Source organism: Leptopilina boulardi, unplaced genomic scaffold (genome assembly GCF_019393585.1).
Source record: "Leptopilina boulardi isolate dan_hultmark-lab unplaced genomic scaffold, ZJU_Lbou_2.1 LbouV2_60, whole genome shotgun sequence".
In the NCBI taxonomy this organism is placed as follows: Eukaryota; Metazoa; Arthropoda; class Insecta; order Hymenoptera; family Figitidae; genus Leptopilina; species Leptopilina boulardi.
Window position 1 is genome coordinate 1283945 of NW_026138006.1, and position 16767 is coordinate 1300711.

General features: G+C 38.3%; 2 protein-coding genes across 2 annotated transcripts in view; one reads left to right on the forward strand and one right to left on the reverse strand.

Annotated features, from left to right (window-relative positions):
- LOC127290356 (uncharacterized) overlaps positions 1-16767 on the forward strand; it is a 289039-nt gene that overhangs the window by 201731 nt on the left and 70541 nt on the right. The window lies entirely within an intron of this gene.
- On the reverse strand, positions 10331-12632 carry LOC127290357 (serine/arginine repetitive matrix protein 2-like). Its single transcript, XM_051318864.1, has 2 exons — positions 10985-12632; positions 10331-10749 (listed from the first exon to the last, which is right to left on the reverse strand). The coding sequence occupies exon 1, from the start codon at positions 12435-12437 to the stop codon at positions 11172-11174; it is 1266 nt and encodes a 421-aa protein (XP_051174821.1). The 5' UTR covers positions 12438-12632; the 3' UTR covers positions 10331-10749; positions 10985-11171.

Genomic DNA, 16767 nt, shown 5'->3' on the forward strand with positions numbered 1-16767 from the left:
ATATAATTATTAATCGTTGATTGATAAATCATCAATCAACTTTACAATTGAATCGCTGGATTAAAACTAATTAATACGCATGCTGTTTTTCATTCATTCAGACACCTCCCGCGCATCTACGTCATTACACGCAATTCGACAGGGGAAAACCTAAAGGCGCATTCTCAGTATTTACATGCTTCTTTCGGTATAAGAGGTAAGAGGGGAAGTTACCAACCTACAATTCCCCAAATAATCCCCCCCGAGTGTTAACGAAATAAAAACTACAATCCAAGTGAGAGAAAAAAATGTAAAAATATCACAAATTTTTGTAAGTAAGTACAAAATATCTTTTATGTCGTATAACTTTTCTCCTTTTGTTAAAATATGTTTTTAAAGCAGGCTTTATCTTTAATACTGTGTCAGGGTTTGCAAGAACAATGTCAGGTGACGTAGAATTCGAAGGAACATCTCTTGCAAGATTATTTTTAGACATAATTGGAGTTTCTTTCGCACTCAACTTTACAGGTTTTCTGGCAAGTGTTTTTGTACATGTTTTCGTTATATCTTCAATATTACGAGTAGAAAATGCAGGTTTTAAATTTCCTATTGAGACTTGTTTATTAACACCATTAACATCTATCTCATAAACTTTTTCAGAAGTACGCTTTATTACTCTATGGGGACCAGTATACGGGCACTCAAGAGGCTTTTTTATAAAACCGACTTTCATGAAAACGTGAGTACATGACACTAAATCTTTATGGACGAAAATTTTTCTTTTGTCATGGTGTTCCACAGGCACGGTTCTGACAAGGCGCATGTGTTCTCTAAACTCCTCTAAAAATATTTGAGGATCCGGAGCAAAATCCTCAGGCAAGACGAACTGACCAGGTATTCTCAGTGGAATCCCATAAACAAATTCAGCCGGAGATGCTCCCGACTGAAGGACGTTATTTCTCAGACCCATCATTACAACTGACAAAGACCGAACCCAACTCTGGTTCGAATGGCACATGATAGCCGCCTTCAACGTACGGTGCCAACGCTCCACCATACCATTGGAGGCAGGATGGTACGCCGTGGTTCTAATACGTTTACACCCAGTTAACTTCAGAAGAGCCGAAAACAGCTGTGACTCGAATTGACTTCCCCTATCTGTTGTTAGAGTTTCAGGTGATCCGAAACGCGAAACCCAACCGTCAAAAAATGCGCGACAAACCGTGTTTGCTTCGATATTCTTCTAGGGAATAGCTTCCGGCCATCTTGAAAACCGATCAATCAAGGTAAGACAATACCGGTATTCTTCACACACAGGGAGAGGACCAATGATATCCATGTGGACATGCCAAAATCGACTCTCTGGTGCCACGAAATGCGATGGTTGCATTACGGTATGTCTAGTGATCTTAGATTTTTGACACGATAAACAATTTCTACAACGCTCTTTAATCTCTCGATTCATTCCTGGCCACACATACGCTTTACTAATGACCCTACACGTAACCTTGGCACCAGGATGTGCAGGATCATGCAACAGATGAAAAATGCGTTCTCGAAGTGAGGAAGGAATGAAAGGACGAAGAATCTCTCCCGATAAATCGCAAATAATGGAGGTGTGATCAGTACCCCATCGGATGCTTTTTAAATTGAGAGAACTACTCTTGTCCTGTAATAGAGACTTTAATTCAGGATCTTCTTTCTGCGAAGTGTCCATTTCTTCCAAGCTAATTTCTGATGCAAAAATTACGGCATTAATACGGGAAAGTGAATCAGCTACCACATTTTTCGGACCAGGGAGATATTCCAATCTTGTCGTAAACTGGGAAATAAATCACAAATGTCTCAATTGCCGAGGTAATGCTTTCTCTGATTTCTGCAAAAAGGCATAAATCAGAGGTTTGTGTTCTGTAACAACCTTGAAATCCTGACCTTCTAAAAGATGTTGAAAATATTTAATTGACTCATATATTACCGTCAACTCTCGGTCGTGTGTGCTGTACTTCTGTTGAGTTGAGGAAAAACCGCGAGAAAAAAATGCACGTGGCTTCCAGGAACCATTCTAGAATTGCTCTACTGATGCTCCCATACCAGTATCGGATGCGTCTGTGACGAGTCGGGTTTGGGCCTCAGGATCAGGATGTGCCAAAAGGGCTGCCTGGGTGATATTGTGACGAATCTTTTCAAAAGCCTCACTGGCTTCAGGGGACCAATCTATTTTTGTGCGATCTTTCTTTTTTGAGTTCGTCAAATATTTATTCAATGGACGTTGGACTTGTGCAGCGCCTGGTAAGCTTCGACGATAAAAATTTATTAACCCCAAAAATCGACGCAATTCAACAACTGTGGTTGGTTTTGGATATTCAGCGAGTGCCTTCACCCTATCCTCATTTGGTTTAATTCTCTGACTATTTACAACATGCCCCAAGAACTCCAACTCTCCAACACCAAAGGAACATTTCTCGATATTTAATTAAAGGCAAAAATCGCTGAGCCTCTGGAATACGACCCTTAAATGACGCTTATGCTCCTCGAAACTCGATGAGGCGATAAGTATATCGTCAATGTATGTGAAAACAAAATCAAGATCACCAATTACCTGATTGATGTAACGTTGGAACCTTTGTGCCGCGTTTCTAAGACCAACCGTCATAACGAGAAACTCAAACGAACCAAACGGCGTTGTTATCGTTGTTTTTGGAATGTCCTCAGGAGCAATTGGGATCTGATTATATGCTGCGAAAAGATCCAATTTCGTGAAGATAGTTTTCCCAAAAAGATTAGATGTAAAATCCTGTAAATAAGGCACTGGATATTTATCGGGGATAGTCTGTGCATTAAGGCGACGATAATCACCGCATGGTCTCCAGCTACCACCTTTCTTAGCGGCCATGTGAAGTGGTGATGCCCAACTACACGTAGCTGGTCGACAATATCCCATATCCTGCCATGTTTTAAATTGTTTTTTAGCAAAAAGTAATTTGTCTTGTGATAGGCGACGAGGACGCTCGGCAACCGGAGGGCCAGTAGTTTCGATTCTGTGAAACACACCGTGAGGCAAAATACTAGAAGACTGTGCCAAACCAGTAACACTAGGAAACTCGGAAAGAATATCAACGAAAGGTGATGATTTGTTGACAGTACTGATCTTTTGAGACACATCAAGACTCAGAACACACACGGAATCGATACCTGAACGGGTATCGATAAGTCTATGACGACGAAGATCGACATTTATTGCATAATGCGTTAATAGATCAGCTCCTATGATAGCATAGGGAACTGATGCTATACAAAAATTCCACATTATGGTACGCCCAATTCCAAGGTTCAGTGAAATTCGACGCTCCCCATATGTTTTTATTGGCGAATTATTTGCCGCATAAAGAACATATTCGGTAGGCCTACACTTGGAATTACCATCGACAGGTAATAGGGAAATGTCCGATCCAGTGTCAATTAAAAACTTAATACCAGTAGTTCTGTCTCTAATGAAAAGACGTCTTGGGATATACGTCGCATCGATAGTCTCGACTCGATGCGGTGAGATCAGTTTTCCGTCACAAGCTTTTTCTTATAGTTGCTAGGAGGTTTGCAGTACTTGGCATTTTCGCCAAACTTAGAATGGTAAAAACATTTTCCATCGGGATGACTTTTTGCCGAACGCTCCCTAGAACGTCCATCACGATTCTTGGACCTGGAACGATTTTTTGACGATGATCTGTCATGTGACCTCAGACAACGCTAAAACAGAACGACATTTCTCAGGAAGTTGCTCCAGAAAAACTGCCTTAATTATTTCCTCCGAACATCGACCTCGACTAAGATGTCGAATTTTACTTAGAATCAACGATGGTTTTCCATCCGATAGAATTTCGTCACGGAGAACTGACCGAAGTTCTCTTTCAGGAGATACAGAAAAATTAGCTACAATGCGTTCTTTAATTTCGGAATAAAGTCTAACTCTTGGGGGATTTGCGCTTAATAAATCGCCAATTGTTTGCATAACCTCAAAATCAAACGCGGAGATTATCGCACCGGCCTTTGATCGTTCGCTTCTAATGTTATTATATTCAAAAATTAACTCAATTGAGTGTCCGTATTTTGCAAGCGATGAACCAATGCGGAGTTAAACAAAACATTCAAAATTGAAAAAATAAATTCAAAATAACATTCTAGAGATGACACGATGACATAACCAAACATAAAAATAAATAAATTATACACACAAATATAATATTGTCAACAAATAACGGTGTTTGTAGTACTATCCGCATTTTTAAAGAATAAAAAAAAGAAATATTCACAATATAAGAAATATTTAAAATAAAATTATTTAAATTATTCTCATTATAAACTTCGCTTTTAAAGTCAGTTATTTATCGTTCAAAAGAAAAAAATTAAATTTTTAATTGAAAAAAAATTAGAAGAGCGCTTAACGCAAAAAAATCTTTTAAATTCGTAAACGCGGAATTATAAAATATTTTCTTTTTTAACTTTGTGTTGACATGTCATCTGGAAGGGAACAACAAAAAAAATCTTTTTATTTCTTTTTTAAAATATCACAAAAAACAAAAAAAAATCCGTTGGAAACAAAAAATGTTCCCAAAAAAAAAATCTTTTTCCAAAAAAAAAATAAAAAAATAATATTTGTAAAAAAAAATGTTTTTAAAAAAAAATCAATAAAAAAAATTTTTTATAAAAAATTCATAAAAAAAATATTTAAAAAAAAAAATTGTGTGTGGCAGACTCACGACAATAGATAAGCCAGAAGGCATAAATACACCATAAAAATTCCGTAGACAATGCATCTATCCTCGGAGAAAATTCGACAAGTGAACCAAAACGTCAACTCCATGGCAGGTAATCATCTCTCCTTAGTCCTATCTCAAATTTGAATAGCTTGCGTCAATCCAAGTCGATGTCAGGAGCGTCTCAAGAAAACATGAAAAAGGGGAAATTCATCAGGAGGCGGCAAAATTCAAAAATTTTTAAAATGCATAAGGTATGTACGAAAAATAAATACCTCAAGCATGGGCTCAAAATAACCTGCCCATGCGCCAATTTTTGAGAGCATAATTTAATCAAAAACCGCCTTCCAGGATAATTCCAATATACTGCCAGCAAATTGCCAGGTCAGCACTCCAAGATCGAATCTCGAGGGATGTCGAAGTCCAGTGTTAAAAATTAAAATAAAACAGAAAAGTCCAGAGCAGCGTCCATGATGTTTTTTTATATTTTATAAAAAAAAATAATCCAGCGAATATTATAAAAAATATTCAAGTTCATATAATTTAAAAATTATTCAAAATGGTGTCACTATTCACTGGGCACATGTTTCCCATGAATTAAAAACGTGTCATAAAATTGTTAATAAAGAAAATTTTATTTTTAAATATTGATGTCATTTTGTCCAGAAAATTTTTCTGGTTAAGGAACATCCAAAAATGTCCTTCGATGTTCACTTTTAAACAAGATAAACTTAGATTTAAAATTTTTGTGTCCGACATCACTTTTCCGGCATCACGTCGGGGTCACCAATGTGGGAAATATTCAATTTTTAGTTTTTATATTTTAAAGTTCACTCCACAGAAGGATTTCCCACAATTATTTAATAAGACACATATTATTTTCTTACTTTGTATTAACACCTTTTATTATAATATATATAATTATTAATCGTTGATTGATAAATCATCAATCAACTTTACAATTGAATCGCTGGATTAAAACTAATTAATACGCATGCTGTTTTTCATTCATTCATACACCTCCCGCGCATCTACGTCATTACACGCAACTCGACAGGGGAAAACCTAAAGGCGCATTCTCAGTATTTACATGCTTCTTTCGGTATGAGAGGTAAGAGGGGAAGTTACCAACCTACAATTCCCCATATTCTTTTTTTAAATTGTTTTCTGTGTTTTTTATCAATAGAAAAATTCATATTTGTTAAACGGAAATATTTGTAAAGAAATGTATTATTTTATCAAAAAATATTTGAATAAAAAATATTGGTGAAAAAATGAATTTTTTTATCAAAAAAAGGTGAAATATATTAATTTCAAACGAAAATTTTGGTAAATAAAGTGTATTATTTTATCAAAAATATTGGTAAAAAAATTAAGTTTTTCATCAAAAATGTTGAAAAAAATTAATTTCTAACGGAAATAATGGTGAAAAAATGTATTATTTTATCTAAAAAATAAATATTTTTGATAAAACAATTTTTTTTCATGAATATTTTCTTTAAAAAATAATCTTTCTCAGCAATGTTTTTGAAAAAATAATACATTTTTTTCAATAATATTTTTGATAAAAATAATTTATTTCTTTAACAATATTTTTGATAGAAAAAATTAATTCTTTCAACCTCAGTGTGGAGCTTGGAGTTTTGAGTTTGAGTCTGTGAGTTGAAAGACTCTTTGAAACAAACCTCTACTTTCGAGGTTGTTTCCATTTGGAGTTTTTATTCTGAGTTTTTGATTTGAGTTATGATTTTTGAGTTGAGATTATTTAAAGACAAAGAGTATTTATTTTTGAGTTGAGATTATTTGAGAAAAAGAGTATTTAGTTTCGAGTTGTGATTTGATTTAAGAGTATTGAGTTTTACAAAGAATTAATAATTGAAGTTTTTGAATAAAGAGAATTTGATTTTGAGTTTGATTAAAGAATCTACAATTGAGTTTTCGAGATCACTTAGTTTTGAATTGAGATTGAAAATAAATAGTAATTGAGAAATAAAGTTTTTATTTTTTCTATTGAGTTTTGAGATTGTTTGACATAATTGGTTGAGATAAAGAGAATATTAAATAAACATAATAAATTGGAGAATTGATTTAACGTTTGAATTGAGTTACGTCGAGTATATTGGAAGATACAACTCTGAGGAATTCCAAAGGTAAATATACGAAAGAGTCAAGAGACTCTTAACAAATTACACACACAACATCCTTACACATACATTACATTCACGCGTAAAATTGTATTTGAATACAGAATACTGTACTATAGTATTATTTGGGTTTTTACACAATATATATTTATATACAACTATTTAAATATTGGTTTAATCTTTTCTTTCAAATATTCCTGAACCAATTGTTCTAATAATATGAAATCTTAACCAATTCTCTGAATAATAGTGAGGTAATGAGGGGATCCACTACCTATATAATATAATTTGTCCGAAGGGCAACGTATGTTAAAGTACCAAAATCTTTTAGAGTTTTTGAAAATATCAATCTTTGATTGATATTGATAAAAACTAATTTTCAAAATTTATCTTTAACAAATACATTTTGTACCAATATTTCCGTTCAACAAATTAGAATTTTGCTTTTGATAAAAAAATACAGAAAAAATTTTAAGAAAAGAAAAACTGATTGGTGCCACCTACCTGCAAAAAGTGCGGCTGTATTGATTTTATTGGCAAATGTTGATCATAAACTGTAATAGATTGAAATTAATAATAACATTAAATTTTTATAATTATTTAACAATAATCATCTGAAAATGCATAAAACTTATTGATTTTAATAATAAAATTATCAATTTCATCATTGTTTATACATTTTAGACAAAATCTCAATCTTAACCTCGTGTTCCACGAATTTCCTGGAGCATTCGCTTCATACAATTGATAGCTATCAATTATTTTTATATTCTTAGTGAAAAATAAACGTATAAATATTAAAATTTTCTCTTTTCGTAAGTATTTTAAAATCTATTAGATCTTATGTACAATATGTAAAAATAAATCGCGATGTTTGAGCCATTTTTAATTGATGAAAAAAAATTTGTAATTGGATCTTATGTTTTGAAAAAAACACCTGTTACAAATTTTAACCTCTTGTTTTTTTAAATTTAATATTAAAAATCTTAGGGTGTTTTCGGCATTCACTCAGAGTCAACTCTAGAGTTAGCAGTGGTGCTCAAATGTAAATTTTGATTTTCAGTTCGTCTGTTGGTTGTGAACGTTGTTGATTGGCAATTTGGCATAGACGATTCATTTTGATTGGCGCAGGGTTTGCAATTGTAACAACATGTGAAACGGGCCTTTTATTCTAGTAATGTAATGTTAAAATAAAATTTTTTGTTTTTAGATTTCATAAAAGTCCCCAAAAATTTATTATTAGATGACCCAGAGTTAACTCTGTTTTCTTGCGAGAGTAAAGAAAAAGGGTCAGTCCTAACCTTTAATGGCCGACAAAATTTGTGAACGGATTGTTTGTTTTGAAAAGTGTAAATTGAAACATAATAATTTATTTTTATTAAAAATTATTTTAACTTTTTATTTATAAAAAACAACTTTAATTAAAATAAATAATCTAGTTTCTAAAACAATTCAGATTAATTAAAGTTAGGGAAAAATTTGAAAATTATAAACTTTAAAAAAATAACACGTTTATGGGTAGCAAAAATATGTTCCATTTTTAAATGAAAAACAAAAAATACGTATAAATTAAAAAAAAGTAAGCAAACAAGAACAACTAACTTCAAACTCAGGGTGATGAAAATAGAAAATCAATTATTTTATTTAGGTAAATAAATTTTCAAAGATAATATCATTGAGCACCACTGTTAACTCTAGAGTTAACTCTGAGTGAATGCCGAAAACACCCTTAATAGTTATAATATTGCATGATCAAGGTACAGAAATGTTAAATCCTTCAGAGCTTAATTTGATTTAACGCTTTAGAGTATAAGAAATTAAATTTTTTTTATTTCCATCTAACTAAAATGAATGTTTGTGGAGAATCGCCCATATATATAGTTTTTCACAATATAAAGTTATGCGATGAAGAAATACAATATGTCCGCAGTTGTCTCCGGTTAATACACGACATTTAATAACATTGTGAGACAAAACTGAAATGAGTAATCTTGTTCTGTCATATAAATCTTCATTAATACTAAGATTTCTAATAAGCATTAAAACAATTTATTCTTAAATGTAATTCATGGGGTGGTAAAGCAGATGGTGAAAGAGTGTTTAAATCGACGCCTCCTATTCATATAATGATTATTGCAATAACAAAGCAAGATCGTACTTATTGAATTTTTTGTGTAGTATGATTCTTACAGAAATTTCAGTGCAAGATAATTCTTATTTAAAATCGCATGCACAGCAGTACCTACTGAAGCTAGTGGTCAATACAATTTTTTATTTAAATATTAGTATAGAACAATTCCTATTTAAAATTTTGTGGAAAATAATTCTAGTGATTCATGTTTAAAGGTTACTAGCGAAGATGGTAAGTGTAATTTAATATTAAGTGTGTAAAATTAAGGTTAAATAAAAAGTTTTGTTGTTAATTATATAAAAATGATAGAATTAATTGAAAATTAAATATCAATTATTTATTTATTACGTACTGGATTTTAATTTAATTTATAATCTTATCAAGAAAAGATCACCACATCAAGTTTGTAATTATAGAATTAAAAATAAGACAAAACTACACTTCTAATAACAGAAATTATGTGAAATATTAATTTGTGAGAATAATTAAAAAAATTCCTAATCAAAGCAATTATACTACGTTATAAAAATAAAAACGATTTATCGATACCTGAGTGTGAAACTGTTCTATCTCACAGTGAAGGTAAATAACGTGCTATCTCAGTTTTTGGACTAACCTGCTCTCTGCAACTTTTATTGCTCTGATTTTTCGGTAATAATGTTTAATTAAAACATTATTAAGAATGAAATACATGAGAATTATGTATGTAAATAATTTATTTTACTATGAATATTAGTTCATTAAACATTATTTCAAGAAATTTTATACAATTAATATTGCAAAAAAGGTTAGACAAAACAATTGAGATAGCACTTTATTTACTTTCACTGTGAGATAGAACAGTTTCACACTCAGGTATCGTTATAAAATAAAATTTTTAAACAGTTTTATTTAAAATCCATTTATATTAAAAAACATACTCATTTAACTGAAATGTATAAAAATACATCATAAAAATATAGTATGATCTAAGAAATCAATTAGAAAATATTCCGAATTAACCTTTCATGTTGTTGTCATTAGAACTAAAGAATTATACACAGATTGTTTTGCATTATGACGTATAAATTTAATAAATTAAATAAATCTGCTTGACGTCAAAATCACTGGCCTCAACTAAATAAAAAATATAGAAAATTTATTATATAAATTTTCGCCGTCAGGCGCCAATTAATTTTAAAGTGAATTAATAAACTATCTTACAACAACGACAACAAACAACACCTCTGAGACACTCTCAATCTCCAGAGGGAATTCTGCCAAAACACCGGCAAGCAGAAATGCCAGCGGCGAGACACGACCTGGACAATAAGACGACTTACCCACGACGATATCCCTGACCACGTGTCCGGGCTTCTCGGCTTCTCAGCAATTCTGTGGAAAGTCCTTACTGCTACTATCAAACACTACACACAAGTTTCTGTTCAACACAATCACTTTATTTCCTTACAAAATAGTCACCCTCTTTACAACAACTCAATATTGTTTATTACACAATCAAAAATATATCTCGGTATATATTTTACTCCACGAGTTCCGCCTCGTGTAACACACTCGCTCGTACGTATCTCTCCGCGACAGGATCGTGATCGATTCGTAATGGCCGACAATGCATTGGGATCTTTGGCGTCTCGCTATGCCTCATCCCACTGGCTTCGTTATATCTCTGTCTCTCTCTCTCCACCGTCACTGCAGCCTCGCTCCTTCTCTCTCGCTCCACAGTGGCAGTGACCCATATATAGAACTAATAATCAAAATTATTCGAGCGAGCGACACACATCCAAATTACTAGTGGGTCACCCGCTCGCTTGATCTCTACCTTACCGCAGCCTAGTACCGGCGCAGGATCGGGGATCAATAACAGATGTCGTGACGATTCACTCCGTCACAATCCCCTCCCCATGACCGGAACTACTCCTGGTAGGATCGTCATATAACAACAACAAAAAATGATAATATAAAAAGATTTTATTTCTTACCAAATCCGTTGCAACCATGGTCCTCTCCTTCGATTCTCTCTGGCCATGGTTCGCCCGTTACTCTCTCTCTGTCCGTCTGTCCCTCCTTCTCTCACTCTGGCCTACTCCTTTCCTCTCTCTCTGTCCGAACTCCTCTCTCTCTCTCTCTGGCCGGAACTCCCTCCTACACGTCCGCCCTCCTTTCCAACTACTTCCTCCTCTCCTCCAGCAGCTGGTTTATGGCCTTGTCTATGGTGGAGGCCGGAAGTCCCGCTAGGGCTTTCGTGATCTCTAAGATCTTTGATATTAGATCGTCATCACCGCCCTTCTCCTTCACTTCTCTGTCCTCGCCTTCTCCTGTTGGGGTCTCTTCCCTTGTTGGCTTCCTTGCCTCTGTCTCTTCTCGCTTGTTGACCCGCTCGACTCGGTCAACCACTTGTTTCCCTCTCCTTGCGTATGCCTCTGCACAACGCGGACAAGTCTCGACCGTTACCAATCGTCGACCACAATTTAGGCAATATGGCCATCTTTTGGTATTCCGACAGGCTTCCAGCTTATGGTCGAACCTCCAACACTGGAAACAGGCGTATGGTGGGGGGTCGATTGCACTAACCGTGGGAATCGCCTTTAAATTCCCGAAGATCACTCCTGAAGTTTTGATCTTCAGCGGTGCTCTCTTCGTTCCCACCTCTCTACTTCTATTCTCCTCTACTCTCTCTGGCCGTTGTGTCACTACATTTCGGGAATCCCGTGAAGAATGAGCGCTCATTGAATTTGCCGCTTCTCTCTTTTCCGGTTCCCGACGATTAGGCGGCCCTGGATGTGGGGAATGAGAACGCGCTTCCCTCGGGGTCGGTGCCGTGCTCTCCATATCCTCTTTCCTCAAGGCTGGCTTCTGTCTGGCCGACTTGGCCTCACTTTGGCGACTCTTTAGCCGGGCCAAATCTCTCGTCGGGTACACCGACCCGTGACGGAGGAAACTCTCCAACTCGTGCTCTGCAAGGCGGCTCTCATACGCCTCTTCGCTTTCCCCCTTGCTTCTCTCTGCTGGCCAAGTATACGGGACCACGATCTCCACTTTGTTCTGATTGTGGGAGACTTCGAGTTGTTGTCTCTCGAACCCTTCTAATCCCCGGAGATCCTCCCGTCTCTCTTCCCTCCTTCTTTGGCCTGTTGCTCCACCCACTGCACCTTCCTCCGTTCCTGACTCTCTCTCTGGCCTCTTGGTTTTACCCTCCCCTGGTCTCACCGGTTCCAGCGGGTTGGGAAGCGGCACATCTCTATTAGGGAACATCAGTAATGATGTCCCTCTCGTAGCCGTCGTGTCCGGTTGGAACTCGCCCCCTGGCCTATGGGCGGATTGACTACGACTTCTCGTCATTCGTCCTTGACCTCGCGGTTCCACACCGAAGTCCGTCGATGGACGATGACGACTTCTCTCCATCCCTCTCTGCCCGATGCGATCGTACGGCATTTTTCTCCTACGTCTCTCTCTCTGTCCCTCTCTCTGTCCCTCTCTCTGGCCTCTCTGCTCTCTCTCACGTCTCTCTGCAAACCACAATACAATTAGTTATGTCACTATTATCCCCTTGGTGGGAGATATCGCTTTAAGTCAGTCACGTGAACTTTAGGGATTCTACGGCTGTCTTCGGCGCGTAACACGAATACGGTGGGCGATAACACTTCGACTATCTCATAGGGCCCTTCGAATTTGGGTGCTAACTTAGTTGCAAACCTTTGGGTACCACTAGACAGTTTGTGTGTTCTACGTAACACCATATCTCCTAATTTAAATATACCCTCTCTACGGCCTTTATTATAATATTTGGTTTGCCTCTCTCGCTCTTTGTCAATTAGTCTCGCTACTAAATCTCTCAGCGCATCTAATCTCTTGACCCGATCTATCCACTCGTCTGGATTGATTCTAACTACTTTATCTCTCTTTTCGATTTCTCTACGCAAACTTTTGACTGGCCTAGGATGTCGACCATAGTTAAGAAACGCAGGGGACGTTTTAGTCGCAGCTTGTGTCGCGGTATTCATTGCGTGACGAAACTCGTGAATATGCAAGTCCCAGTCACGATGATCGGCCCCAATGAAAGTAGATATCATCGTCTTTCAATGTTCTGTTACTTCTTTCCACTGGGTTGGCCTGGGGATGATAAGGTGGTGTTGTAATATGTTTGACTCCATATTCTTCTAAAGTTGACTTTAGAAATTTGTTGTCAAATTCTTTACCGTTATCTGATAGGAAATATTCTGGTGTTTCCCATCGAAATAACACCAACTCCTCAAACGCTCTGGCTACCGACTTTCCATCTGCTGACCTGAGGGGTTTAACCTCAACCCACCTCGAGAATAAATCTTGAAACACCACCAAGTATTTATAACGATTCTTACTCGGTGGAAACTCCATTGTGTCCGCTGCTACAACTGACCACGGTCTTTCGACTATCCTCTGGCCCATCATACCTACTGGTCCCGCTTGAGAAACTTTATGTACTTGGCATTGTATGCAATGCGTCACGAAATTGTGCACATCGTTCCAAATACCTGGCCAATAGTATTCTCTAGCCACGCGATCATAGGTCTTTTCTATTCCCAGATGACCCGCTGACGCTTGCGCATGCGCGTCCTCCATAACTCTTTCTCTGTACTCTTCTGGGACGACCAATTTCCACCCATCCTCGTTTCCTACTATCGGCACTAAAAGTGGGTCACTTCTATGGCGATAAAGGTTATCATTTTCCACTGTCCATCCTGGAAAACGTTGAGGGTGTTGGATCACTAACTCTCGGCGCTTGAGGTACCATTGGTCCTCAATGGTTTCAAACGCGGACACTAACTCTTCTTCACTCTCTTGTAATCTGGACAATGCATCTGGGACATGATGTTGTGCACCCTTTCTGTGAACTATGTCAAAGTCCCACTGTTGCATTTCCAGTGCCCATCTCGCTAAACGACCTGTTGGGTCTCTTAAATTCCTTAGCCACTTGAGGGCACTGTGATCGGTAATCACATGAAATTTGTATCCCTCGATGTAAGGTCTAAACTTTTTAATTGACCACAGCAACGCTAAGCACTCTTTCTCTGTCACGCTGTAATTTCTCTCGGCCTCCGTCAGGACTCGACTTATGTACATGACCGGATGTTCTCCGTCCTCAAATTCCTGTGTCAATACCGCTCCAATGGCGTAATCGCTGGCATCGCACTGTATAGTGAAGGGCTTGGTGAAATCTGGGCGAGCCAACACTGGTGCCGAAGTGAGCTTCTCTTTAAGCTTTTCAAACGCCTCTTGTTGTTCTTCTCCCCACTCCCACGTCCGTCCTTTATGCAGCAATCTGACCAAAGGTATCTTGATATCACTGTCGTTAGGAATAAATCTGGAGTACCAACCAACCATGCCTAAGAAACGACGAAGTTGTTTTATGTTCTTCGGTTCTGGATAAGTCATGACTGGTTCGATCTTCTTCGGGTCTGGCCTGAGTCCTTCGCTGTCCAAGAGGTACCCTAAATATGTGACCCTAGAGCATCCAAACTCACACTTCTCTGGATTCACAACTAGTCTGGCCTCATTTAGCTTTCTCAACACTATCTCTAACCATTTGATGTGTTCCTCAAAAGTATCCGTGACTACTATGATATCGTCCAGATATCCGAAGACAAATGGTTCAAACTCTGGCCCGAAAAGTGCGTCAATAAGACGCTGGAACGTCATTGGGGCGTTCGTTAGCCCAAACGGCATCCTGCGATACTGCCACAATCCTGACCCTGGAATTGCGAAAGCAGTATACTTCTTGCTCTCTTCGGCCATTGGTATCTGATGATACGCGAGTTTCAAGTCGATTTTTGACAAGAATTTTGCTCTTCTGAGTTTATCCAAGATGGAGTCGATCGTCGGTATGGGGTACGCATCTTTCACCGTGACTTTGTTCACGTCTCTGTAATCCATACACTGCCGAAAATCGTTCTCTCCCTTTCTGGCAATAACTGGCGCGCTTCTCCACTGGGCCGCAGACGGTTCGATGATACCTTTTTTCCAAAGTTTCTGCGTGTTTTCCTGCGCCCATGTGATCATGATCGGTGACATCCGTCTCGGCCGATGTTGGACAGGTGTCTCATCCGTCACACGGATGTGATGTTCTGTTAGGTTGGTTACTCCAAGTTCGTCTGTTTCTGGCAGTACCCAACGATCCACTATGGCTTGGACAATCTGTCTCTGCTCATCATCCAATGCGGAGATGCCAGCACACTCTGCAATAATTATTTCTCCACTGTCTGTGTCTTCACTCTTGTCAAATTCGTGCCACTCTCCACCGAATACTCTCCATAAACCCTGGCCTAACTGGACTTCCATTTTCCAGGCTTTACAAAAATCAACCCCCAGTATGACGTCAGGTGTCAATGACTCTATGACCATGACCTCAAACTTCTGTACATAACCATCGACTACCATGGTTAAATTCAAAAGTCCAGCGTTTTTGGTGGTGCCCCCTAATGCACTCCTAATTGCTGATCTGGACGGCTGTATTCGGTCCTTGTAAGGTTCGGCTACTTTGGAGCTGATTACCGAAATCGTTGCTCCGGAGTCGAATAATGCTTCATATGGTTTATCGCCAATGGCCATCCTAAAGAAATATCTATTCTCTGTCCTGGATCCATCCAACTTCTCAACCATAATCAGGTTTGGGTCAGCTGTGCCCATCACAGCCTTTCCCCTCCCCAGGACATTAGGTACCGGACCCACTTCCGTACTTTTAGTCCTACATTCCTTACTAACACTTCTCTCTGGCCTGCAATGGAGTGAGTTCTCCTCACTCGATCTAGCCCTACTGTCGCTTGGCACAAATTTGAACACATCCTTCTCGGTTAACTCTTCTCTACAGACTTTCTCTCTCTCTAACTCTAGACTCACGCTCTGTTTTTACCCAACTACAAGTCGCACCATCGTTAATTGGGTATTTCACCTTCTCTACTCTTCCCTGGCCTAAGATCCCTTCGGGCAGAGGGGGGGTACAAAAGGGTGTTGTGCCCCCCATGTGCCGTTTCCCAAACATGTCCTAAGTGTTGCACAACTTGTACAGGTTAGGAAGGTCACTCCCGGGGTTTTACACACTAGACAACTCTCCACTTGAGGTTGTCTCATAGGACATTTCTTCGCATGATGTCCTGGTTGTTGGCAAGCGAAACAAACGCGTTTGGGACATTCCGATGCACGGTGTCCCACCGTCTGGCAGTTGTAGCAAGGTCCCAAGAATTGTTTAGGACTTGCTGGTGTTGGAGCGCCACTCTGCCCCGTTTTTCCCCCTTTTTGTCCAAATGCTTTGGGGAAATTAGGTCTGGGTCCTCCTGCTACCATAGCTGCAAACGTTTGTATCGGCAACGAAACAAACTGCGGCTGCGTTTGGTCGGTCGTCTCGTTGGTCCCTTGAGCGCTAACGGTGGGGGTCGCTACCTTTTTTATAGCGTCCACCGCGTCCTGACCTTGAGCTTTCTCATTTTTCTTGCCCTTCTTGGCCTTACTCTTCTTTTTACTCTTTTTAGTGGAGTGGTTACTCCCACTCGACTCTTTCTCCGATCCCGATTCATTTCTCGAGTGCTGCTACCTTCTCGCCCTTCGCACTCTTATTTCCGGCCCTTTTCTCTGATTTCCCTTTATACGCGGCCGATGGGAAAAGCATTTTCTCTTTTGGTGGAGGGGGCACATACTTCTCGTCCAAGCTTCTCGTCTTCTCGAATTTCCTCAGAATCTTCTCCATCTGGCCAAGTGAGTCGTACTTCTGGCGATCCAGATGGCGCCTGTA

Bases quoted from the DNA above. Each gene is read 5' to 3' on its own strand.
- LOC127290357 (XM_051318864.1), bottom strand. From the start codon at position 12,437: ATGCCGTACGATCGCATCGGGCAGAGAGGGATGGAGAGAAGTCGTCAT.